This window comes from Meriones unguiculatus, chromosome 1 (genome assembly GCF_030254825.1).
Source record: "Meriones unguiculatus strain TT.TT164.6M chromosome 1, Bangor_MerUng_6.1, whole genome shotgun sequence".
In the NCBI taxonomy this organism is placed as follows: domain Eukaryota; kingdom Metazoa; phylum Chordata; class Mammalia; order Rodentia; family Muridae; genus Meriones; species Meriones unguiculatus.
The window spans coordinates 56,719,788-56,744,575 of record NC_083349.1 but is presented as its reverse complement, the minus strand read 5'-3'; the positions used below and the strand labels follow the sequence as shown (position 1 = coordinate 56,744,575).

The 24,788-nt window shown below is 41.7% G+C and overlaps 1 protein-coding gene across 1 annotated transcript in view; it reads right to left on the bottom strand.

Annotated features, from left to right (window-relative positions):
- Nucleotides 1-24,788, bottom strand: part of Pi4k2a (phosphatidylinositol 4-kinase type 2 alpha) — a 32,174-nt gene that overhangs the window by 5,079 nt on the left and 2,307 nt on the right. The window contains exons 2-7 of the mRNA XM_060389684.1: nucleotides 14,619-14,819; nucleotides 9,196-9,327; nucleotides 8,623-8,776; nucleotides 3,204-3,265; nucleotides 1,417-1,516; nucleotides 535-668 (exon numbers count right to left, since the gene is read on the bottom strand). Of these exons, the coding sequence (XP_060245667.1) occupies nucleotides 535-668; nucleotides 1,417-1,516; nucleotides 3,204-3,265; nucleotides 8,623-8,776; nucleotides 9,196-9,327; nucleotides 14,619-14,819 (783 nt within the window). The remainder of the gene's footprint in view (nucleotides 1-534; nucleotides 669-1,416; nucleotides 1,517-3,203; nucleotides 3,266-8,622; nucleotides 8,777-9,195; nucleotides 9,328-14,618; nucleotides 14,820-24,788) is intronic.

Genomic DNA, 24,788 nt, shown 5'->3' with positions numbered 1-24,788 from the left:
ATTCTTAACCCTCTAAACTAATCTGGTTTCCTCCCAGTATACATTCCAGAGATACTGGCATTTATAGCTTTCCTGCTCCAGCTCCTCTCCTGATATCTTTTGCACCTCTCCTGAGGCTGAATCCCCTACTTCTTCCTCTAACTCCTGCTTCCCTGGCTGGCAGGAAATCCAGCCCTATTCTCTCCCCTACTCAGTGATTGGCTATAAGCTGCTTTACTGGCATATCAGGGGACCATTGGGGAGCAGTATTTACATAACATTGAGACTGGAGATTCTCAGAACAAGGATTGCAACCAGATATGGGGGGAGGGATACAGAAATCAATATTTGAATTACACAAACAACCTTATGCCTACACACTAGGACTGGCATTTCTCTCAATCCTTTCAATCCCTCCAAACCAGCTCCAGCTGGTATGTAGTAACCTTGCTCTTCTGGCTAACTCAAGTCAGACAGGTGTAAGACAAATCCTTCTTGGCTTGCATCAGGACTAATTAGAAAACCATGAAGAATGCCGTTTTCAACAGGGCTGACCTTGAAGAGTTCATATAGGTCCTCCTCCAAATCCTTGACGAAGTTAGGGTCTGAAATCTTTGGAAGAATCAAATCTTTGATCTCCTGAGAGAATGGGACTTTCGCCTGAGGCAACCAGGCCCAGTAAAAAGGATCTGAAAAGAGAAAAGGCTCACAGCAAAGCTGATGTTGGAAAAGTCCCCATCCTGGGTCTTCTATCAGGGTTCTTTTCAAAAGAAAACAACTTTTCACTGGTACAAAAGAAAATCAACATCATCAACAAAATCCACTTCCAGGAGTTGCTGATCTAAGACTGCATGACTAGCAAACACAGGACTCAGGAGTCACACACAGAGCTGCCTAGCCTCAAAGCTCGTACCCAGGTGACACATGACTTTCCACAGACAGGCCGATGCAGAAGCAACTACTTGCTGGACTCTCAGATGGTACTGCAAATGAAGGCTGGCAATACAAAGGAGGCTAGTGACTTTGGACTGGTACTTCCTTTCCTTCCCACAAATTCTCAGTTATAATGGGGTATGGAGTACAACAAGGAAGACAAAACACTGACAGCAATTTATCCACAAAAACCCAAATGATATAAAACATGAAAAGATGAGTTTGAGAAGAATGCAAAGTAAAAATGAGGAAAGTCATCTTTCTTACTCACTTACTTACTTTGCAGAATTAGGGATAGAACCCTTGGGCCTTACACATGCTACACACCCAGCCCATATGCTTCTACTCTCCCATTACCTAATTACCTCTAGTGGAAATAATAAGTGGTAAAAACTATAATAGTCGATACTGTGAAACAGTTGCCATATGCTGCTAGCCACTGTGTAAAAGGCCTAAAGCCACAGTATGAACTCTAATTCAGCAGCCCAGTGCTCTTAGACTCACATGCCCTCCAGGAGTCAGGATGCTTCAGTGGGAAAGCCAGCCCATTGTCGATGGCAGCCACCTTGATAACAGGCTCCTTCACCACCACCCAGTCTGTGTCCTGCAGAACAAAGAGAGACTTGCCAGTCAGGCTACACAGAGGAACTACTTGCCAGGCAGGCCAGGGCTACACAGAGAGACTCGTACTCAAAAAGCCAACCAACCAACCAACCAAACAAACAAACAAGAAAGCAGCAAGACACCTTATCTCAGACTCTTCATCTAACCTCTACTGGCTTTCATATTGTTTTCTAGACCTGGTTTATTAGTGGCATCTGCTTCATTTATAATCTGTTCAAGGTTCTCTGACATCCCTTGCCACAAAGCCCTACACTCAGAGACAGGGGTCTTACTACATTGCTCAGGCTAGTCTCCACTTCCTGAATGCTGGTGTTACAAGTGTACACCACATACACTCGAGGGACATGTACATTTATAAGGACTTGCCTGAGTCCTTAGTAAGAAGGAAAATGACAAAAACAAAGACACAGTTATAAGTTATTCTAAGGTAAAACAGTAACTTGAGAATAGAAGGGGAAAAAATCTGTATCAGCCAGCCAAGGTCTTTTAGCTCAGACATGACTTTACTGGTAATGATAATAATGCCCCCATTTTCCAGAAAGAAAACAGGATCAAGATGACAGGTGGCAGCTGGGTGGTGGTGGAGCACACCTTTACTCCCAGCACTTGGGACAGAGAAGCAGGCAGATCTCTGTGAGTTCAAGGCCAGCCTGTTATACAGAGATAGTTCCAGGACAGCCAAGGCTACACAGAGAACTCCTGTCTCAAACAAAACAAAACCAAAAATGATGACAGGTGGCTTGTTTTTATACAAGGTAATCATCATTCCTCAGTGATACATAAAAATGGAAAAGATAAGCCTGGCATTCAGGCGGCAGAAGCAGGTAGACCTCTGTGAGTTCGAGCCCAGCCTGGTCTGCAGAACTACTTCCAGGACAGCCAGGGCTACATGGAGAAGCCCTGCCTCAAGAAACAAAACAGACAAACAAACAAACGAGAAAATGACAGACAGGAACTGAGTAGAAAGAATGAGCAGCCTTGACAGGCTACACCAGGGACACTATGCCTATGTGGTTCCCTGATTTCTTCCGGCTCACTGGTGCCATCACAGAAACATAAATTACAGCAGAGATGGCTCAAGGTTAAGAGCACTGGCTGCTCTTCCAGAGGACACAAGTTTGATTCCTAGCACCTGTGTGGTGGCACACAGCCATCTGTAGATCACATAGACTCTTCTGGCCTCTGCAGGCACCAGGCACGCATATGATTCACAGACAAAACATTCATACACATGAAATCGATCTTTAAAAAAAAAAAAGCACTGACGGTTTTTTCTAACTTGCCGAGTCCTCTATTTAAAAAAAAAAAAAAAGTCCGTGGCTTAAAACAGTGGAAACCACTGGGATAAACAGTATTAGGTAGATTCATTTACTATAGTATTTCTCAGACCTTTATTATGCTATGGTGCAGCACGAAGCTCAAAAGAAAGAAAGAAAGAGAGTCTGCAGTATGCTCCAGCCTTACTCCTTTTCTTGATGCTATTCCAATTAACATTACTCAACAGAATATTCCTGAAAACACACATTGAAAAAACTATACGCATTATTAACTTAACTTTAAACTCTGTTTCTCCGACTCTTTTGAGCTTTTGTACCTAAATCTCTATTTTGTGTTTCTAAGGCTTAGTCCTCCCACCCTCCTCTTTGAGATGTAGATCAGCCTCTTACCCGACAACTGGAACTATCCATTGGACAGTCATATTTGATCAGCCAATTGTCATTGCCTCGGTCTGCAAACAGAAACATAAAGTTAGCAGAAATAAACTGTGTCTGATTTTAGAAATTATGGATTAAGCATTTTGGATACTTGGACCACCCCTCCAACTGAGATCTACTATAAGGCAAAATAAAGTATTTTTAAATCTCTGGAAGGCATTGGTAATTTTAACAAGATCATAAAAATTTGTGTCAAAATCCCAGTACTCAGCAGGGCTGAGGCAGGAGGATCATAAATTCAAGACCAGCCTAGTGTACTTACCACAAGACTGTCTTGGAAGGAAGAGAAGGAGGGAAGAAAGAAAAGAATCTAAGGTCTGCGTCCAGGCCAGAAAGAACACACACAGAAAGGACCCCATATTTGTAGCTTCTCTCCCCTACTGCAGCACCAACTGATTTGGGAAGAAGCGGCTGGAAGGCTGGGAAATGGGGCAGTGGCTCTTGAGAGAAAACTTGCAACCCAACTTGGAAGCAAACCAAGCTCTTCCTCAATACCCGAAGCTAACGTGACCCTGGGCTGCTAGTGACTTAGGTGCTGGTCCTTCATGAACTTTACATCTCAGACAAGATCTGCACCAGCACCAGAAACTTTCAAACATCTCTACAGTTTCTGATAAAAAGTATCTGAAACCAAAGTAACCAAGAGACATAAATGACACAATAAACTACCCAAGAACACAGACAAAAATACGATGAGAACAGAAATGAGACCATGAGAACCTGTAGTGCCTCCAAACAGGACATCTTATATAGACTTTTAAATGGCCAAGTAAAATATTTAATATCTTCAGGAAGATAAAAGGTACAGCCAGGAGTGGTAACATAGGCCTGTAACACCAGCACTCAGGAGGTGAAGACAGGAAGACTCGGAATTCTAGGTCAGCCTGGGCTAATTAAGACTGTCTCAAAACATCAGGAAAAAAATAAATAAAACTAAAGGCAAGATTAAAATGTCAGCAGAAAACAAGAAAAAATAAGAAAAGAACCAGGTCCCAATTCTAGAAATGAAAAAAACCCACAAGCATGGAAACTGGAACTCACACCATATGGGTTGGTGGAGCACCCCTTTAGTCCCATTACTTGGGACCCAGAGGGAGGTGGATCTCTGTGAGTTCAAGGCCAGAGTAGTCTACATAGCAAGTTAGTTACAGGACAGTTAGGACTACATGGTGAGACCTTGTCTCAAAACAATAATAATAACAATAACAACAAAAAAAGGAGGAGGGAGAAGAGGGTCACTCAGGAGGCTGAGGCAGAAAGATCATGAGTTCATAACAAACCAGCCTGGGTTATACTATGAAAAGGCTACCCCCACAACCCCACCCCAAAACAAACAACAAAAAGACTGTGGTCAAAATGAAAATAGCTGAGTCTGACAAGCCAGATTTTTAAAATATAAATGCACATTATGAATACATTATCCTTGTAGGTTAACAAAGTACTCTTGTAGTTGGGTGTGGTTTGACAGGCCTATAATCCTGACATTAGTGAGGCTTCACAAAGGAAGATCAAACATTCATGGCCAGTACAGTTTACAGGCTCTCTCACAAAAGAAGGGAATGAAAGGAGAAAGGAAGGATTGGGGGAGAAAGTAGAAAAGGAGGCAAAAAGGCGGGGGGGGGGCAGGAAGATGAGGAAACGATAATATTAGATAATTGTGCTATTTGAGAAAAGGTTAATGGTTTTACAAAGTTTCAAATCTACTGAGTATTTTTTTTTCTTTCTTTAGGAATTTTGAATCTACTTTTTGTGCTGTATAGGATTAACAAATACGTAAATTTATCATAATTTTTGTATTTATTATATTGTAAATGCTTGTAATGGGAGCTAGGTTTGTCCATCTCCAGAAAGGAATTGTAATCAAAAGAGGCTAAAATGAACCTGGGTCTGAATGAAAATGGAGGTATTCAGATGAACTTAGAAATTTCCATAGCTGTAAATATACCCTCTTCCAAAACAGGAACCTCAGAGAAATGGCAAATCCAGCTTGGGACCAGAAGATAAACCTAGAACATCTTCTGCCAGAAATTAAGGAAATGCTTGTAACACACACACATCAAAAGAGCAGGGGAGCACTGGACAAATCAAGAACAATTTGAACATCAAAATAAGGACAGAGAGTGAATAAATATATTAAATAAAAATTATGTGGCTGGGTGGTACATATATTTAGTCCCAGCATTCAGGCAGCAAAGACAAGTGAACCTGTGTGAATTCGAGGCCAGCCTGGTAGTGTACAGAGTTCCTGGACAGCCAGAGCTATATAAAGAGACCCTATCTCAACAAATAAAGTCTTTATGTTTGCATCCCACTGCTGTGGGAAAGCACTTGGGAAAGAAATCAGCTTATAAGGAGGACACATTAGCTTGGTTCATAGTTCAGCCCATAGTCACTTGGCCCTGTTACCTTTGTGTTTGTGGGAAGCAGACCACAGTAAGGAGGATATGGTAGAGGAAGATGCTCACCTCAAGATGGTCAGGAGACAAACAGAAGAGAAAGGACCAGGTCAAGACCCCTTACTTCAAGAGCATGACACCAGTGACCTAAACTTCTGTCCACTAGGTTCTATTTTCTACCGCTTACATAAAGAGACATTCCCACACCAAGTGTGGATAAATTATATAGCAGATAAAATCCAAGAGATAATCAAGTTAGCAAAATTAATATCAATAATAGGATACTATGTGCTTCCTAATGTTGCTCTAAGACCATAATACCACTTCTTTGATACTCCTGCCAACACATGCATAAATTAATCTAATTGTGAGGAAAAAGATACACCAAGCTGAACAGCACTCTAAAACAAACAAGCAAAATAATCACTGGCCTTCCAAATGACATTCTTCCAAAATGCCAATGTCATGCTAGACTGAGAACTGTTCCAGACTGAAGGAAGAATAAGAGATAACTATCACACATAACTGGTTGTCCAAATGTCTTCTTCATAGCCCACCACTGGCCTCCTGAGTGCTGGGATTAAAGGCATGTGCCACCAGGCCTAACCTCTGAGTGGTTTTCTAATTTCAGCATTTGCTCATATCCCTTATGTTCTGGCTCCCTTTTCTTACTTTAATTATTCTTCAAAGGCATGTGCATAGGGCGAGCCAGCCCTGTTAGGCAGGTCTAACAGACACATATGCACACAGAACTCTTCCCCTCACACTTGCTTCTCACTGTACATGAAACATATTTCAGAATGATCAGACATGATGCCCGACTGTCAAAAGACTCTGAAAAAACAGGTAAGAGTCAAAGTACAAAAGGGTATGTTCCAAGACTCCCAACAGATGCCTAAAACTAGAGCAGAGTACCAAACTACATAAACCTGTTTCCTCCCCTACATATATACTCCGATAAAGTTATCTTTTCATTTAAAGGAAATACTTGACACTTTTCTTTGATCTGTCCCAACTGCTAATAACCTTGTTAATAATCTTGTGTTAATAATCTTGTATTTGGGACCCACTATTCAGGAAAATAAAGGATTCTTATGGCAACGACTGAAGGATTAGCTAAGATCACTAACACTGACTGACAGACAGATAATTCTGAAATGCAGATATTTTGGACAGAGAGATGACTCATGTCCTGGGTGAGACAGCAAGAAACTTTAAGCTACTCAGAATGGAATAATTTTTTAAGTTATATAATACTTATGCATTATTTATTTCTGAACCTTCCCATTTAATATTTTCAGACCACAGTTAACCATAGTAACAGAAACAACAGGCAGCAAAAATACAAAGAAAGGAGAACTATAGAATAAAGTTAGTAATTAAGCAATAACAAATAGAAAACTGGAAAACTATGAGGGTGGGAGAGTGGGATTGGGAGGGAATGAGGAAGGGGCTACAACTGGGATACAAAGTAAATAACCCGTGATTAATATAAAAAAATAAAAATTATTAAAAAAAAAAAAAGAAAGAAAACTGGAAAACTGGGCACAGAAGCTAATGCCTGCATTTCAAGAAGCAGGAACAGCGCAATAAGTTCTAGACAAGCCTGAGCTACACAGCAGTTCCAGGACTGCCTGGGCTACAAGGTATAACCTTGTCGAAAAAAAGAAAAGGGAAAAATAAAAATTAGAAAAATTAGAAAATTTCATAATTAAACAATACACTCTAACCAATGGATGAGAGAAGAAATCATAATGGCAGCTAAGAAAAGCTTAATCGATGATGGAAACAAATACACACCTTACCAAAATGAATAGGGTGTAACAGCAGTGTTTAGTGATAGACTTAAAGCTATAAATTTTTACACTGCAAAAGGAGGAAACTCACGAATTAACAGCTTCGCCTTATGTTACAGAAGCAGAGAGAACAACCTGACTGAAAGCCAATAGATGAAAGGATGTAACACTGGCCAGATGTACCCTGAACAGAGACTAAACAAAAAACAGAAAAACAATGACACCAAAAGCTAGTCCTTAAGACCAACAGAAACCTGTGATGGTATACGCCTTTAGTTACAGCACTTGGGGGTGCAGATGCAGGGGATCCTGGTGAGTTTGAGGCCAGGTCTGATCCACACAGAGAACTCCAGGACAGCCAGAATGACATGGTGAAACCCTATCTCAAAAACCCAAACATAAATAAGCAAAGGTCAACAACAGGGAAAGCCTTTAAGATAAGAGAAAAAATAAAATGAAATGGCAAAAAAAAAAAGCACAAATATTACCAACAATTGTATAGAAGTAAAAAGAATGACCAAGATGAAATGGACTAAGTCCTGATTAAACCACAAAGAATCATAAAATCTCCTAAGAAGCTTGACTAGTAATGAAAAATGTCCTGCTAAGAAGGCATGAACCTAATGCTTCTATATTCGATAAATGTAGATTTGGTCAGGTCAGATGAACTCAAGTTTACCAGCATACTAAAAAAAAAAAAAAAAAAAGAAAAAAATCATGCCAGGCATAGTGGCCCACTTAATTTCAGCACTTGGGAGGCAAAGGCAGGTGGACCTTGGTGAGTTCAAAGACAGCCTGGTCTACCCAGAGTCCCAGAATAACCAGAGCTACATAAAGAAACCTTGAACAACAAAAGAAAATCAATGACCCAAGAATCTACAAAGTCAGAAAAAGATAAATACTGCCTTATTCAATCTCTGAGAATGACTAGGAATCAACAATGAACTCACTTCTCATAGTGTTTTGAAGAGCCAGGTAAATCCCAGCTCCCGTCTCACTACCTCTGGTAACTTGCAGGTGCTATAACCTGAAAAACTGGTCTGCCAGGTCCTCTCCAAACATGCATACCCATCTGAACACAGGAAACATCCTCCTCATACGGTATGTCCTCAGAGTCCCAGGCCTGCCTCACCCCTCAGAAGCCTGGTACAAGGCATGGGCGCACCCCTGGCTGCTCACCAGTGTTGCGGATGATGTAGTCCAGCACCACCAACCGCTCAAACTGCAGCAGGAGTTGTCGGTTAGTGTTCTCAGGGAGAGGTTCTGCTTCAAAACGCCGCAGCCAATAGTCTGCATCTTTGTAGCCTTCAACAAAGAGCTGGAATGACCCGACCTACAACCAAAAGGAAGGAACAAAATCATTTCTGTAGAGACCAAGGTAAAAAGCGCAGAAGCAAGCCAAACACCCACAAAGACCCTGTGGGTCAGAGAAAAGAAACGTTGCCAAGAGGATCGTGCCTTTATTTCCTTGTAAGTACAGGGCAAAGGGGATCATATTCATCCACCCAAGGTGAAGAATCCTATTCAAATGGTCTAGACTCTGGAGGAATGAAGTAAGAACTGTTAGGTCTATATTCCCTGGGAAAACTATTTCCTAACCCTGATCTCTGACAAAAGTGAGAAAGACAAAAGAACCTCAGGCAGGTCATTCACATGCACAGTCCAAGTCTACAGGTACCTTGCTTCCCCTCTTGAGTAATTATGCCACCATAAACCAACAACTTTGTTAAGTCACAGAGGTACAATCTATACCTTTGGTGGTAGTCCAATGCGGTTAAACCGCTGCCCAACTTTTGGCACTTTCTCTAGTGCAAGTCGCTTGCCCCTGGACTTTACTCGGTCAATGGCACTGTAGTTGAAGGTTTCACTGGCAAGATATACTACCTATAGGAAAAAGAAAGATACTTAGGTTAGAGTTATGTTTAAGAAAGGAGACCAAGCTGGGTACGGTTGCACATGCCTGTAATCCTAGCGCTCAGGAGGCAGAGGCAGGCAGATCTCTGTGAGTTTGAGACCAGCCTGATCCACAGAGTGATTCCAGGGCAGCCAAGGCTATACAGAGAAACCCTGTCCTGAGAAACTAAAAAAGTAAAATGAAAGAAAGAAAGGGGCAGGGGAAGGAAGAAGGAAGGAAGGGCAGACAGACACCACTCTGGCAGAGAACGGCAGGATGATCAGTAACACCATTCCTCTTCCAGGAAAGAGAAAGCATTCAGTCTTATGGTTCAGGGTAGTCAATATGGCTAATTTTGGATAACAGTGTTGGGGGCTACGCAGAAGGAACAGCAAAACAGCACTAGAAGTCATGAAATAATGTGCTTACGGTTGGCAGAGCCATGGAGAACCTGAAGACTTCATACAACGCTCTGCCTGTTGCCTTCATAATCTATGAGTTGTATGTATGAAAACTCTAATCCAGCCCCTCACTGGACAGTATCACTAGCACTTAAAATAACAGTGGTTGATATTTTTCAAGCATTGCTGCTGGTGCTTAATGATTTATCCACGTGTTAGAGACGGAGATTGCTAGTAACATCCACCACCCTTAAAAACAATCTAGAGATGCAGATTGATAGTAAAGTTAGGTTAAGATGTTTTTGCTAGTGGCTTTGATGGAGAAAATCTTAGGAACAATTTGAAGTTCAGAAAGGCAGACTCTTAATATTGATCTAGGGCTTTTTCTTTGAGGCCAGGGAACAAGAAAAATGGCACAAAAGCTGACATGCCTCTTTCTTGATAAAGCTGGTGAGCAAAGTGATGGTTAATTGCTTGTACACATTTTTGCCTTCAGCTTTCTGATATGATTTAATAAAAAACTAACTGTTAATGAATAGATGCACTCCTTGAGGATTTAAAGTAGAAATGATTGTTTTTATATAAAAATTTAATTTGTAATTCAAGATTTTCATAAGATCACTTTTTAAGATAAATAATTGAGCCTTTCTTTGTAACCATAAATTGCAGCCTGCCAATAAGAGAAAGTGGCTGAGAAAACTACCTAGCTTGCTTCCACTTGGTTAATCTATAACAAGTCACTTAGATACAAATGTATGTGGGTTCTTGGGAATAATTTTTCACATTTGTTTTTCACCCATAATATATAAAACATATGAACATGTGGGGGTATTTGGGAACATGTCTTCTATGTACACTCGCTGTAATTTTTAACTTAAAGAAAAGTAAAATGTAACCATACTGTGATTTTTATACTGCTTCAAAGATTTTGCTGGGATTGATAAACGTGGGAGAAAAAATAAACTTGTTAAGCTTTCTCACTGGAGTTTTGCTCTATCTACCCAATGTGTGAATGTGTATGTATATATGTATAATGGTTGGAGCTTGTTCATTGGAGCTTTGCTTCACCCACCAAATGTGTGTGTGTGTGTGTGTGTGTGTGTGTGTGTGTGTATGAAGTTGTTGGAGCTTGTGCCATCCACTAAGTGTGTATGAGTGTGTGACTGCTTTACAGTGTCACAACCCCACATCCCCTCTTTGGATTGCTGAACACACTGTGAGAGCTGGTCTTTGACATAATAGAATATAGATAAAATGATATATATACATCACTTCTGAGAATCTCCCACAATCCTAATCTGTGAAGCTATAAATGAAGGGCTCTGAGATGTCAGATCCATACCATTTAACGGTCTCATATCCCTTGTGATATGAATGACTTGAGCATGTGAATATATGTGTGTGATCTCAGCATTTAAGAGGCAAAGGCAGTGGGATCCACACAAGATTGAAGGCAGGATGGTCTATATGGTCAGTTTCTAGTCAGAACGAACTATACAGTAAGACCTGGTCTCAAATGGGGAAAGGGAAGAAAGGAAATGGATAAAGAGAAGGGAAAGGAAGGGGAGAGAGAAAAAGAGGGGAGGAGGGAGCAAAGAACAACAAAGAAAAAAAAAGGGCTAGTGAGATGGCACACTTGGTAAGAGCACTTGCCTCCAAGCCTGAACCTGTAACTGTGGAAAAAGAGAACTGACTCCCACAAGTTGCCCTCTGACTTCCATATGTGAGTCTTGGCATATGTACTCCCTACTACACAGAATAAATAAATGCAGAAAGGGGAAAACCTGTTTTCTTAAGGCCCTTTTTCCAGTTCCCACTTGAAAACCTGGCTTGTTCAAGCTATAAAGGCATCTTTTCCCTGCTACCAGGTTTACTTGCAACTGTTCTTCCCAGCACAGCACTCTGCCCTGTATGACTAATGAAACTGTCACTACCTCACAGGAAGCAAACAGCCAGCAAGTGAAAAGCAGAACCCTACTATTTCAAGCACCTTCACAACGTGAGCCCTGTTTCCACAGTGACAGGTTCTCTGATCAACTGGATAGAATCCTGTCACAAGAGTAGGGCAGGCAGAAGAGAAGAGATTTCTCTTATAGTCTCCAGCAGCTGAACTTAAACTTGCAGAGTTCTGTCTCATCTCAGCTTCATGGAAGATAAGTGGGGGTTTTTTGTTTGTTTTCCAAGAGACAGGGTTTCTGTCTGTTTCCAGGCTGTCCTGGAACTTTATCTGTAGACTGGCTGGCCTCAAACTCACAGAGATCCTCCTGTCTTTGCCTCTGGGATGAAAGGTATACACCAACACCACTAGCAAAGAAGTGTTTATGTATTGTTAATTCTGATGCAAAAGACCCTCGGAATTCACTATTGTTCTCTAACAAGAGAACAGTTGGGGTACCATTTATGATGAAAACAGCGTATAAAAACACTACAAGACCCCTTATCAAGTAAATTTCTCTTTGCCACAGAGACCATTACAGAAAACCATCACTGACCAAAAGGAGATTTGTGAAGCACAGTCCTAACTGATATGTCTATATACATGTAACTCTCAGACCCAAGGCTCAGAAAGGGGCAGGAAGACTGAGAGAGCCAGAGGAACAGGTAACTTGCTATGAGACTGTCTTCTATAAAAATGTCAGGAGCTACCTCCATGAAGTCTCATCAACATGGCTGGCTAAACATGAGCTGAATAAGACTACCACAAACAGGCATACTAACATGGAAGAGGGAAAGTACATGAGGCCTCAACCCTAGACAAAGAACGACAACAACTAAGAAATGCTGAGAGGAGAAGAAATAGCCTTTCCCAGGGAAGAACACAACAACTCATTATCCAGTACCAAATGGAGAGCCCTGAAAACATATTAAAACTAACATCATACAGACATTATACAGATGGAGGGGAGTATAGCATGTTTTACATAATAAAAACAATAGGTCATGATTTTGAAAGAGAACAAAGAAGGGTATACATGGGAATGTTTGGAGGGAAGAAAGAGAGAAATGAGAATTATAAATTCTCAAAAGACTAAATGTAGTTTAAAAAAAAAAAAAGCACAAAATGTATAGAGTATTTACATTATTCCAGGCACGAGGCTGTGTGTTTTATATGGGTTATCTTGTATAATCTTGAAAAAAAATCGATCTACTAAATATTATTTTTATCTTTATTCTTATAGGAGGAAGGATACTAAACATACCCTAGGGGATTCACTGACTTACCCATGGGTAAGGCCTTCTGTGGTCCCAGCACTCAGGAGACTAATGCAGGAATATTACAAGTTTAAGGCCTGCCTGAGCTATAAGACTCTATCTCCAATTAGAGAAAAAGCTACTAAGTAGAATTCAAACTCAAGCATCAAACCCTTAGGAACTGCATCAGCAGAGCAAGCCAGGAAATGATTGTGGCTCTGTGCTATTTGCCTAGCAAAGGAAATTACAGAGCACTGAGAAGGGAGTACTTAAAAGGGCTTCTAGAGTCTAGGAGGATTTCAGGTCAGCGACTAGACTCTGAAGCAATAGTTATCTTAGAAGATGTTCTTAAGAATACTCGTTCAATAAATTCCCTAAAGTCAGATGAAATCAAGTATGTATTCAAGCAGTGTTTTAAAGGATACACGGAAGTATAGTCTTTATCAGAACCTCAACTAAGTCATAACACATACAAGGAATTTTGTAAATCAACTCTATTTGTGAATTTGCCCCAGAATGGTCTTTTCCTTCTCCTTCCTCCTCTTCCCTCCCATTCTCCCTTTCCTTCCTTCCCTGTAGTCCTGGGCCTTGAACCTGGGCCTTGCATATGCTAAGTAAGTGTTCTAACACTGAGCTACACAACCAAGCCAGGATCTCTAGTCTGATATGTTCAGACAAGTCCCAGGGTTCCACAGGGTGAAGTGAAGGTAGGTGAAGGAAATTCCATGTCATTCCTTTGCAGAGTTGAGACAGATATTTTACTCACCCTCAGCCCATGCAAATTCTTTACCAACCCTTGCATAAGGTTTAACTGACATCAGCTAATCTGTATCTAAGGGCAGGCATGGCGGTACACTCTACAGACTCAGATACTTGCCAGGTTGAAAGAGGCAGAGTACTAGAGGATACTGTATTTACACCTCATTTGGGCAACATGGCGTAACCTTCTTGGTCTCTTAAAAAGAACAGAGGGGCTACAGAGAGGCATGATTTAGTGGCTAAGAGCACTTGCTGCTCTTGCAGGAGTGGAGTTCAGATTCTAGCACCCAAATGAGGAGACTCACAACTACCTGCACCTCCAGCTTCAAAGGATCCACTGCCTTCTTCTAGCCTTCATTGGCACCTACATACATGAGCACATATACACATGCATAACTTTTTTTCATTAAAAAGAGAGCCAGGCATGGTGGTGCATGCCCTTAATCCCAGCACTTGGGAGGCAGAGGCAGGCATGTATATCTGGGAGTCTGAGGACAGCCTGGTCTACTGAGCAAGTTCCAGGACAGCCAGAGCTACACAGAGAAACCCTGTCTCAAAAACCAAAAGGAGGAGGAGGAAGAGAAAAGAGGGAAGGAAGAAAAAGAAACTGTTTACCTAAATCTTGATCCAGAAGTCTTGAGAATGAGTGGTAAAAGCACCTAGGTTTAAAACCAGCTTGCAACTACCTGGGATACAAAGACTAAGGAAGTCCATAAATGTATGTGAGGCACTTGTGAGAGTCCTAAGATTGTATACAGAATCTGTGTCCTTCTGAAAGCAGGTTTTAACAGATAAATTGTAAGCCCATTCCTACCACCCACCCACAAAAGACTCAGTATCTCAGGTTAAATAGGACCTCCCTGGACCCTCTGCTTCACTAAGAGAGCTCAGGAACCAGCACTAAGTCTTCCCAGAAATGGGTCACTGACCTTTGTACGGGGTACAATGTTGAGCTCCAGTTTCTGGTCCACCAGGCTAGCCCCTGCCTCTGAGAGATAGCCCTGGTTGAGGACAAGGCAGTCACGGCCGAAGCAGCATGGACAACACAACTTCTGTAGCCATTTGGTCCATTTAGGATTAAGGTGCCCATATGGCTCTTCATTCTTGGGTTTGAAGACAGCAACAATCTTCTACATAGACAAAAAAGAGGATAGGTTAGGTGATTTATAAGTCTGGGAGTAGCTCAGTAGTAGATCATATACTTAGCATTTACGAGGTCCTTAATTCAGTGGAAACAGGCTGCTAAAAAGACCTATAGCCAAAGATACCAAGACTCCTTATTCTTCACTTCTTTGTTTTCCCCATCTCTCTTCTCTGTTGTACCGCTGTGCTTCAAAGTAAATGAGTTTATATACTTCCAGAAGACAGACCCAGAAGCCAGCTTGGTAAGACATCTTTTTTTTTTTGGGGGGAGGGGTAGGGGGGAGACATGTTTTGAGATAGGGTTTCTCTATGTAGCCTTGGCAGTCCTAGAACTCGCTTTGTAGACCAGGCTGGCCACAAACTCATAGAAATCCATTTATCTGTCTCTGTTTCCCAGAGACAAGTGCCTGGCTAGGAGGTGTGTAGGGGTGGGGCAGTACCAGGTAGGGGTTGGGGAGGTGGGAGGAGTGTTGGGTGAAGTGGGGGGAGGGGGAACAGTCTAATAACAAAACAGAGAAGAAATAAAAATCACAGCAGGAAAAAGAATGCTACATGGTTAGGGTTGGGGTTCTCTTAAGAAATTCTGAGCTGGGTGTGGTGATGCATTCCTTTAATCCCAGTACTGGAGGAGGCAGAGACAGGCAGAGGCCAGAGTGGTCTACAAAGCAAGTCCAGGACAGCCAAGGCAACACAGAGAAACCCTGTCTCAGAAAAACCAAAAGAAAAAAAAATTCTGATAGGCAAAGGTTCAGGAGAAGAAAACCCGTAATTCATTTTCTCTAGCCTATACCTTAATTGTTTCTCTAGTTTTGTTTGTTTGTGGTGACAGGGTCTTATTGTTTATCCCTGGCTGGCTTAGAACTCAGCTGTGTAGACCCGCTGACCTCAAACTCAAGAGATCTACCTCCTGAATGCTGGGATTAAAAGTGTGTTCTGTAATGCCTAGACTCATAATGTTTCCTTCCACAGAACCCTAGTCCCTCTGGACTTGTTTTACATTTATCTCATTCCTTCCAGTCTCCTAACTGGTAATTCAAAGAAGAGCAGGTATGCTAACATAGTAATTCACCCTTTTTTTTCTTTTCCAAGACACGGTTTCTCTGTGTAGCCTTGGCCATTCTGGACTTGGTTTGAGGCTGGCCTCAAACTCATAGAAATCTGTCTGTCTCTGTCTCCAAGTGCTGGGATTACAGGTGTGCACTACCGTGCCCAGCTCTCCAAGTGATTCATGTTATGACTCTTCTCATTCTTCCCTTAGTTCACAGCCAAAACAAGGTTTTCTGGGTCATAAAGCATTGTTTTTTATCACTTCCTGAGTTAGGTCACAGCAGACAACACGTACCCATCTGCCTCCATTAAGTGAGTACTACTGAATTGACTCATCCCACTGCTAATAATCAGTTAAATCTTGAGGTCAGATCCTTCAAAAACTCCTTGCAAGGATTTGAAAAGGCCAGAGAAACCCAGAATTCTCTTTTCCTTTCCAAAAAGAATCAATTTATTCTTGAGGTCAAATTTATTTACTGGTAAAAGTAAAATATAAACTGTAAGTCTTTGTAATTACTTTTTATTTAAAGACACGGCCTTACTATGTAGCCCTGCCTGGACTGACTTGTTAGCTAGACCAGGCTAGTTGAATTTAGAAATCTGCCTGTCCCTTCCTCCCCAGTGCTGGCAGTAATTAATTCTGCCACCATACCCTGCCACAGAATTTCTTGCTTATCCAAAGTGACTAGTAAAAAGCCTTGGCATGCAGCAGCCTCTGTGCTCATCTGGAGCCCAGTCTCTAAAATCCAGATAAGCGGCCAGTCTCTCAGCTGAGAGCAGGACGGCTGAGACCACTGCAGCATGCAGCCTCCAGTGAAAGGCAGACGAAGGCATTCCAGATACCAGTGAGGGTTGAAAAGTATCAAGAATAAATTAAATTCTTCCACTTAAAGAAAGCAGAACTTGAAGGCCAAATTACACACAACTGTCATTTATATACTGACCTCCAGGCTTCTCAATTTCCTCCCACCATGAGGAAAGCATTAATTGGCTCTTCAAATAAATTGTAAAAAACATAGTTATCTCAGTCACACAGGGGCCTCATTGAAGATTACTGTCTTGATTGTTGAGGGAATGAAAGGGGAGGGAGATTGAAGAACTAGAAGGACCTTCAGAGAGAGGGAGACACATGGCTTTTAGGACTAAGAACTGCTAAAAGTTGATCAGGGCCTAGTTTGTCTAAGCATGTGGTAGGTTTCCTCAACAGACACAAAGCAGCCTCTGCCCTAATTTTCAAAACCATGTTGAGTGCATATGCTCTAACAAATCAAGAATACTCTCCTCTTCACAGAGGATGAATTCTAAAACCACTCAAAACAAAACAAAACAAAACAAAAAAACCTACCAGTATTCAGCTAGAAAAGAGAGTCAATTCTTGTTACACCCAGGAGACTGTATCTGCTTAGCAATGATTTTTAAAGCATCTTTCCTTAACACCCACTTACTACTCTCCCTGTTTAACACAGAATAATGTAAGATACCTAAGGTCATAGTAGTCCATGAATAAAAACAGAACTGTACCAGGAACTAAGAGACTTCTCAAAGCTGGTGTCAGAACCCACAATCAATTACTGGAACCTAAGTTTCCTATTGCTAACCAGCACTGACTAGCATAAGGGTATGATAAAGAGACCCTGAAAAGACCAAATGTGATATATTTGCAGCACAGTTACCCACCAGAAAGACTAAAGATCTGCTGGAGCCCAGAGGTATAAGGCCAGCCTGGGAAACAATGCTGGAACCCCTCTCAATAATCCAAACCATCCAGGTGTGGTGGTGCATGCCTGTAACCTAGCAGGAAGATGACAGACAAGGCCAGCCTGGGCTACGTAGTAAAAAGAAAAAAAGAAAAAAGAAAAGGAAGGAAGTACCTCTTTTTTCCAAGAACTTTTAAAACTTTAGTTCAAGTAAATCACTCATGCACAATGATATATGCAGAGGTGACTTTTAAAAGTCTGGTTGTATGGTCAACTGTTGGGCAGAGTGAATGGAATTTTATGTAAGAAGTGGGAAATAGTAAGAGCTGGAGAGGACAGGGTCTCCACAAGGAGAGCAACAGAACAAGAAAATTTGAACACAGGGAACTTCCCAGAGACTCATACTCCAACCAAGGACTATTCATGGAGATAACCTAGAACCCCTGCACAGATGTAGCCCATGGCAGTTCAGTGTCCAAGTGGGTTACACAGTAATGGGAAGAGGGACTGCCTCCGACATAATCTGATTGGCCTGCTCTTTGATCACCTCCCCCTGAGGGGGGAGCAGCCTTACCAAGCCACAGTAGAGGACAATGCAGCCACTTTTGATGTGAACTGATACACTAAGATCAGAAAGGAGAGGAGAACCTCCCCTATCAGTGGACTTGGGGAGTGGCATGCATGCAGAAAGGGGAGGGAGGGTGGGATCGGGAGGGGAGGAGGGAGGGGCTTATGGGGGGGATACAAAATGAATAAAGTGTAATTAATAAAATAAAATTAAAAAAAGTTTTAAAGAAGAAAAAAAAAGTCTGGTTGTTTGGGCTAGAGAGATGGCTCAGAGGTTAAGAGCATTGGCTGTTCTTCCAAAGGTCCTGAGTTCACTTCCCAGCAACCACATGGTGGCTCACAACCATCTATAGTGAGAGCTGGTGCTCTCTTCTGGTGTGCACGCAGAATGCTGTGTAAATAATAAATAAATAATATTTGTTTTTAAAAAAAAAAAAAAAGTCTGGTTGCTTTATCTTTTACTTGGTTGTTTTATCTCTCATGTTTAGGGGCTAGAGTGCTCAAGCAGGTTAAAAGTGCTTGCCATCAAGTCTGATGACCTGGATTCAAATCTCAGAATCTACAATGCTGAAGCAGACAACTGACTTCACAAGTTGTCTTCTGACCTCTAACTGCATGCTGTGCATATGTGTGCAAACACTCAAAATAAATTTTATGTTTGGTACACATAAATGGAAGGTTCTCAAACTTTTTCATCTCAAGATTTCCTTCATGACAGTCATGGTAGCATAGTACTAGGATTCTCTTAAACTGTTAAAAATTATTAAGATCTCCAATGCCTTTAATTCCAGCACTCAGGAAGCAGAGGCAGGCAGATTTCTGTGAGTTTGAGGCCAGCCTGGTCTACAAATGGAGTCCAGGACAGCAAGGACAGAAAAACCCTGTCTCAAAACACCAAACCAAACCAAACCAAACCAAAAAAAAAAAAAAAAAAAAAGGAAGGAAGGAAGGAAGGAAGGAAGAAGGAAGGAAGGAAGGAAGGAAGAAAAAAGCTCCCCCAAAGAGAGGGAATCAGTCTTCTTAATGTCTGTTCCCTGGTAGGTCACTCAAGAGAAGGGCCCGCTTCCAAGAGTAGAAGAAAACTCCAAGGGAGATCAGTGTGGAGTGGGCGGACCTAGGAGGAAGTGGGGGGTGTGAATAAGATCAAGATACACTATGAAATTCTTTTTTTCTTTTTTTTTCTTTTTAGTTTTTCAAGATAGGGTTTCTCTGTGTAGCCTTGGCTGTTCTGGACTTGCTCTGTAGAGCAGGCTGGCCTTGAACTCACAGAGATCTGCCTGATTCTGCCTCCCTGAGTGCTAGGATTATAGGCGTGTGCCAACGAGGTCAGCTCTCTGTGAAATTCTTAAAATACTAATTAAAAAATCATTTTTGAAAAGATTCTGGGCTGAAGAGATGGTTCAGTGGCTAAGAACACTTGTTACTCTTGCAAAAGACCCAGGTTCATTTTCCAGCACAAAAAGGGTGGTTCATAATCATCTGTAATTCCAGTTTCTAAGTATCTGACACTGTCTTCTGACCACTGCAGACAATAAAAATAAGATTCCCCAAAATCTTTCTTTTCTTTCTTTTTTCCAGTTGATTTACTTTACATCCAAGGGTAACCCCTTCCCTCCTCTTCTCCCAGTCTCTCCCCTTCTCCCCATCTCTGTTCCCCTCTTTCTTTCCCCCCCAAAAGGGGAGAGCCCTCCCCCATATCAACTTGACCAGTACATCAAGTCATATCAGGACTAGACTGAGCATATATCTTTATCCCCTGAGGCCAGGCAACACAGCCCTGCCCTGGGGAAATGATCCAAAAGCAGGCAATAGAGTCCACGATAGAAACAGATGCCCCCTTCACTAGCCAGGTGCCCCATATGAAGACCAAGCCACCCATAGGCAGGGAGCAGGTCCAGATCATGCGTGTTCCTTAGTTTGTGTCTCAGTCTCTGAAAACCCCCATAGGACTGGGTTAGCTGTCTCTGTTGGTCTTCTTGTGATGTTCCTGTCCCCTCCAGGTTCTTCCATCTTTCCCCCAACACTTCCACAGGACCCCCAGAGCTCCACCCCATGCTTGGCTGCAAGACCCAGCATCTGTTCAGATCCACTGCTGGCTGGAGCCTCCTAGATGACAGTCAAGTTAGGCTCCTGTAAAAGCTTTTCATTTTTGTGAATAAAAGCTATACTTGCTGTATTTGAATTAAAGCTGAAAGGCTAAAACTACTCATTTAATAAAAACAAACACTATATATTAACATAACCAATTTTTTATGAAAATAACTATTTTCAAAACAGTTTTGCAAAACTACGTAGTATCTGAATTACTAGAAGACCACTGCCTTCTCATACCTTCCTTGGTATTCAAGGTTTTGGTATCTCACATCATGTGACCTTTTTACTTCTCTGCTCTACAGACAAAGGGAAATGAGTGAGAACAAGCAAATAAAGCCTTACAACTATTATGAAAATACTCATCCCTGAGCCCTCAAAAGAAATTTTTAGTGTCCCTGGTCCACACTCTAAGAACTACTGTGCTCTGCAAACTATTTTACTCATAACTTGGTCGTGGGATAGCTCCCCGTACCAGATGGCAGATAAAGTTTAAATCTCATGACCTACATCTATACAGGATAGATAACATTCATTATATCATTAAAGTGTTTGCTCCTTAAGATCTGGTGATGGCTATCAATATGGTTCTTAACCAAGTGGAAGGATGTAAGAATTCTTTTGGATGGGTGTCAGAAGAGAAGTTGAGGAAGTCAATTCTATCCTACCACACCGGTTCTTGGGCCCTCAGGCTTCCTGGTAAGCACCTTCTACTGAGCCATCTGACTGGTCCAACTTTTAGCCTTTTAAACAAACTCCACACACCAATATTATCTCATGAAAATTACATCATATTCAAATATTGAATTGCTTCTTCTGACTATACATGCAAACAAGAAAAACATTTTTATAATGTTATTATTAGAGGCACATGAACACATAAACAGATTTAAAAAAAAAATCATAGGCTGGACCTGGTGATGCACATCTTTAATCTCAGCACTCAGGAGGCAGAGGCAGTCAGTCACTGTGAATTACAGACCAGCCAGGTCTACATGGTGAGTCCCTGCCTTAAAAAATAAACAATAAAAACAAGCTGGAGTGGTGGCAAAGACCTTTAATCCCAGCACTCACACAGCAGAGGCAGATGGATATCTCTGAGTTAAATGCCAACCCAGGTCTACAAAATTCCAGGTCTGGCAGGGCTACACAGTGAGAACCTGTCTCGATAGATAGGTAGGTAGGTAGGTAGGTAGGTGGGTGGGTGGGTGGATGGATGGATGGATGGATGGATGGATGGAAAGAAATTAAGTCAATCAAATAAGCAATAAAAGTCAGTAAGGTTGAAAATCACTGATACAATATAAAGTTCCTAGAATATGTGGACAGATAACCATGCAGATTCTGTAGCTGGTAACTTTATACAAAAATCAAATAGCATTAATGAATTGCTGTTCTTGGTGGTTACAAGAACATCCTCTCAAAATTATACTATTTCTGCCTTATATAGCACATGTATCCAAGAAAGCCTAATCTAGAGGTCATTAGGCACGTGACTGTAAAACAGGACAAAATGTAGCAGTAGGATGGAACATGCTTGTAATCTCAGAAATTCAGGAGGTGCTGGCAGGAAGATCAGAGTACAAAGTCATTCTCAGCTACAAGTTAGACTGAGACCAGCCTGGGCTACCTGAGACCCTGTTTAAAGGAGAAACAAAAATCAAGGGACAAAATGAAAAACTCTTGAGTATGTTCCTGCTAAGTATCAGGAACTACTAATGGCTTTCATGTGTGATATCTCATTTAATCACCATCACCACCTTTTCTAGTAACAGGATCTTACTTTTACTTTACTATGTAGCCTTGGCTGCATGGAACACACTATGTAAATGAGGCTAATTCACAGAGCTCCTCCTCCCTCTGCCTCCTGAGAGCTGGGGTTAGATGCCTGCACCACCATGCCTGGCTCACTAATCTTCTTAAACTAGTTAGATCACATGCCCTACGACTCCTGGGAATGTGTACATCATAAAAGAGTAAATGCTAAGAAAATACATCTATAGTTGAGTGACCATGAGATCTGAAGCAGCAAAGATGAAAGTAAGGAGTGGTAATGTGAACACACATCACCATGACAACTTTTAACCTAGCATTTTCCATTTTACTGTTCAGGCCCCTACTTGATCATCCTGTGGCAGAAACTAGGAAGTGGAATCAAGACTGTCCTAGTCAAGACTCTTTCAGAATGAGATGGAGGACTCCCTGCTCTTCTAGAGGGCCTGAGCACCATTTTTGGCACCCTTATCAGGTGGTTCTCAACTGCCTGTAGCCCTGGCTCTAGGGGATCCAACACTCACTTTTGACCTCCGAGGGCACCCACATACAGGTGGCATAAAAACCTGCAGACTCGCCCATAAGTGAAATAAATTAAAGTTAAAATAGGTTGTACATCTTTAATCCCAGCCATAACTAGGCAGAGGCAGGCAAACCTGTGAGTTCAAAGCCAGCCTGTTCTACACAGTAAGCTCCAAGCCAGCCAGGGCTACATAGTGAGATAAACAAAAAATTAATCTTGAAAAATTAAAGACTCTTTCAGACTGTTCCAAAAGTACTTATTACACACACTACTGGTTCCTCCTGTTTCCCCTTTTGTCCTGATATAAGACGTCTAATTTATCTTTCAGGCAAGACAAAAACTACAGCTCCCAACTAACTACTACAACTCTGTGCTGGACAATAAGATGTAGGCAGAAAAATCTCCTTTCTAGGAAGGGCCCAAAAGGGTTGAGACATAATTCTTTCTCTCCCTTCTTCCAATAGCTGACAAACAAGTAAGCTTTGGCAGCTATCTTAAAAGATGAAGTATAGGCCACACACTATGGACAGGGAAATCTGGGATTGAAGTGAATGAAAAACCATACTGATTCTGAGAAGCCGATAGACTTCCCTTACATTTCAGATAAATAAACTTTTTTGTCAATAACATTAAAAAATATGTCACACACAGGCAAGTCCGATACTAACCAACACAGAGCTTCAAAGAAAAACTGAATTCAGAGGCCTGACTGCCTCTGAAGAGTACTATGGTGAGGAGCACGACCTAGGAGCCAAGATGCCAAACTAGGGGAGGGACCTGGTACAAATCAGCCACACTGCACCCAATGTCACCAACAGTACCAACCCCTAATGAGGTTATAGGGAATAAGTGTTAATGTTCATGAAATGCTTAAAAACAGCACTGGCATAAAGTAAGCACTACTTACACATTAATTCAATAAAATATATACATTTGGGGCAGATTCTAAGGTGACAAATCAAACTACAGTGTGTCTGTGGGCCAGTCTAACCCTACACAAGAACTTAGGCAGTGGTCCTCTGTCCTAAGCCACATTTTCAGTGAGAATGGGCCAATCATATTAGTGTTTTTTGACATCTGTATGTAGATTTTACCTTTAACAGAGTCATAGCCAAAAATTAGAGATCCTAAACACCACAAAAAGCAAAGCGAAAACATCACACACACACACACACACACACACACACACCTCTGGTCAGTCCTCTGTGTATGTTCTGAGGTGACAGATCCCATTAGTCCCACCTATCAGAGCACCAGATCAATTCCCAGCTGACCTGACAGACTTCTAAATGAGAAAAAAATAATAATCTTCTTCCTGTGGCTATTGAAAGAACCAGCCAACATGCTACCATAACCCACTTGCCCCCAAAACACATCTCCTACCTTTAATTCCATTCTGTTCCTGAATGAAAAAGATAAAATCTTGCCGAGTTATTTCGTTGTGCTGGGAGATGAATCAGGGGGCCTTGGGCATATTCTCAGAGCTTACTCCAATCCAGTTTATACAAACACAGGTGACAGAACTGCTCTCTGGTTTTTGTAATCTATTCTCTGGGTAAATGGATTATTCAATGAATTCATTCTATCAAGAGCTACAACATCACAACCCATCCTGGCCACTTACACACAACAGCATGCAACCCATCTGAAAAGCACACATGGCCCAGAAGCTAAGAGCATACAAAAATGCTCTTTTAATTCAGAACATGGTTACTCTGGCTGGAATACAGACATGCCTTTAATCCCTGAAGAGAGACGCAAGCAGATCTCTGAGTTCAAGGCCAGCCTAGTATAGAGCAAGATCCAGGTGAAGAAAAGGTTAGGTCCAGGTATGGTGGTCCACGTCTTTAAGCCCAACACTCAGGAGACAAAGATGTGCAGATTTCTGAGTTCTAGTCAGTGCTGTTCAGTCAGTCCATTGAGTCAGTGAGTTGAGAGGCAGTGCAGGAGAGTTGAGTTTGTGGCAGTTCATGGAATTCAGAGGCAGTTTTACTGGGAGAGTTTTGCAGAGATTAGAGAGAACAAGCTAGACACAGGTGAAGACAGAATGAGCCAGAGGATGAGAAGATGATTAGAACAAATAGCTAGCGTTAGTTTGAGACCAAGCAGAGCAATTCTGTAAAAATCTGAAAGAAACCAGATTGAATCAGTCAGCTAGGAGAGGAGTTTGAGCCAGAACAGCTGAGTTGAATCAGCCAGCCAGAGTTCAGAAAGAACTAGAAAGGGTGAGTTTATTCAGCAGTAAGTCCCAAAGCCTG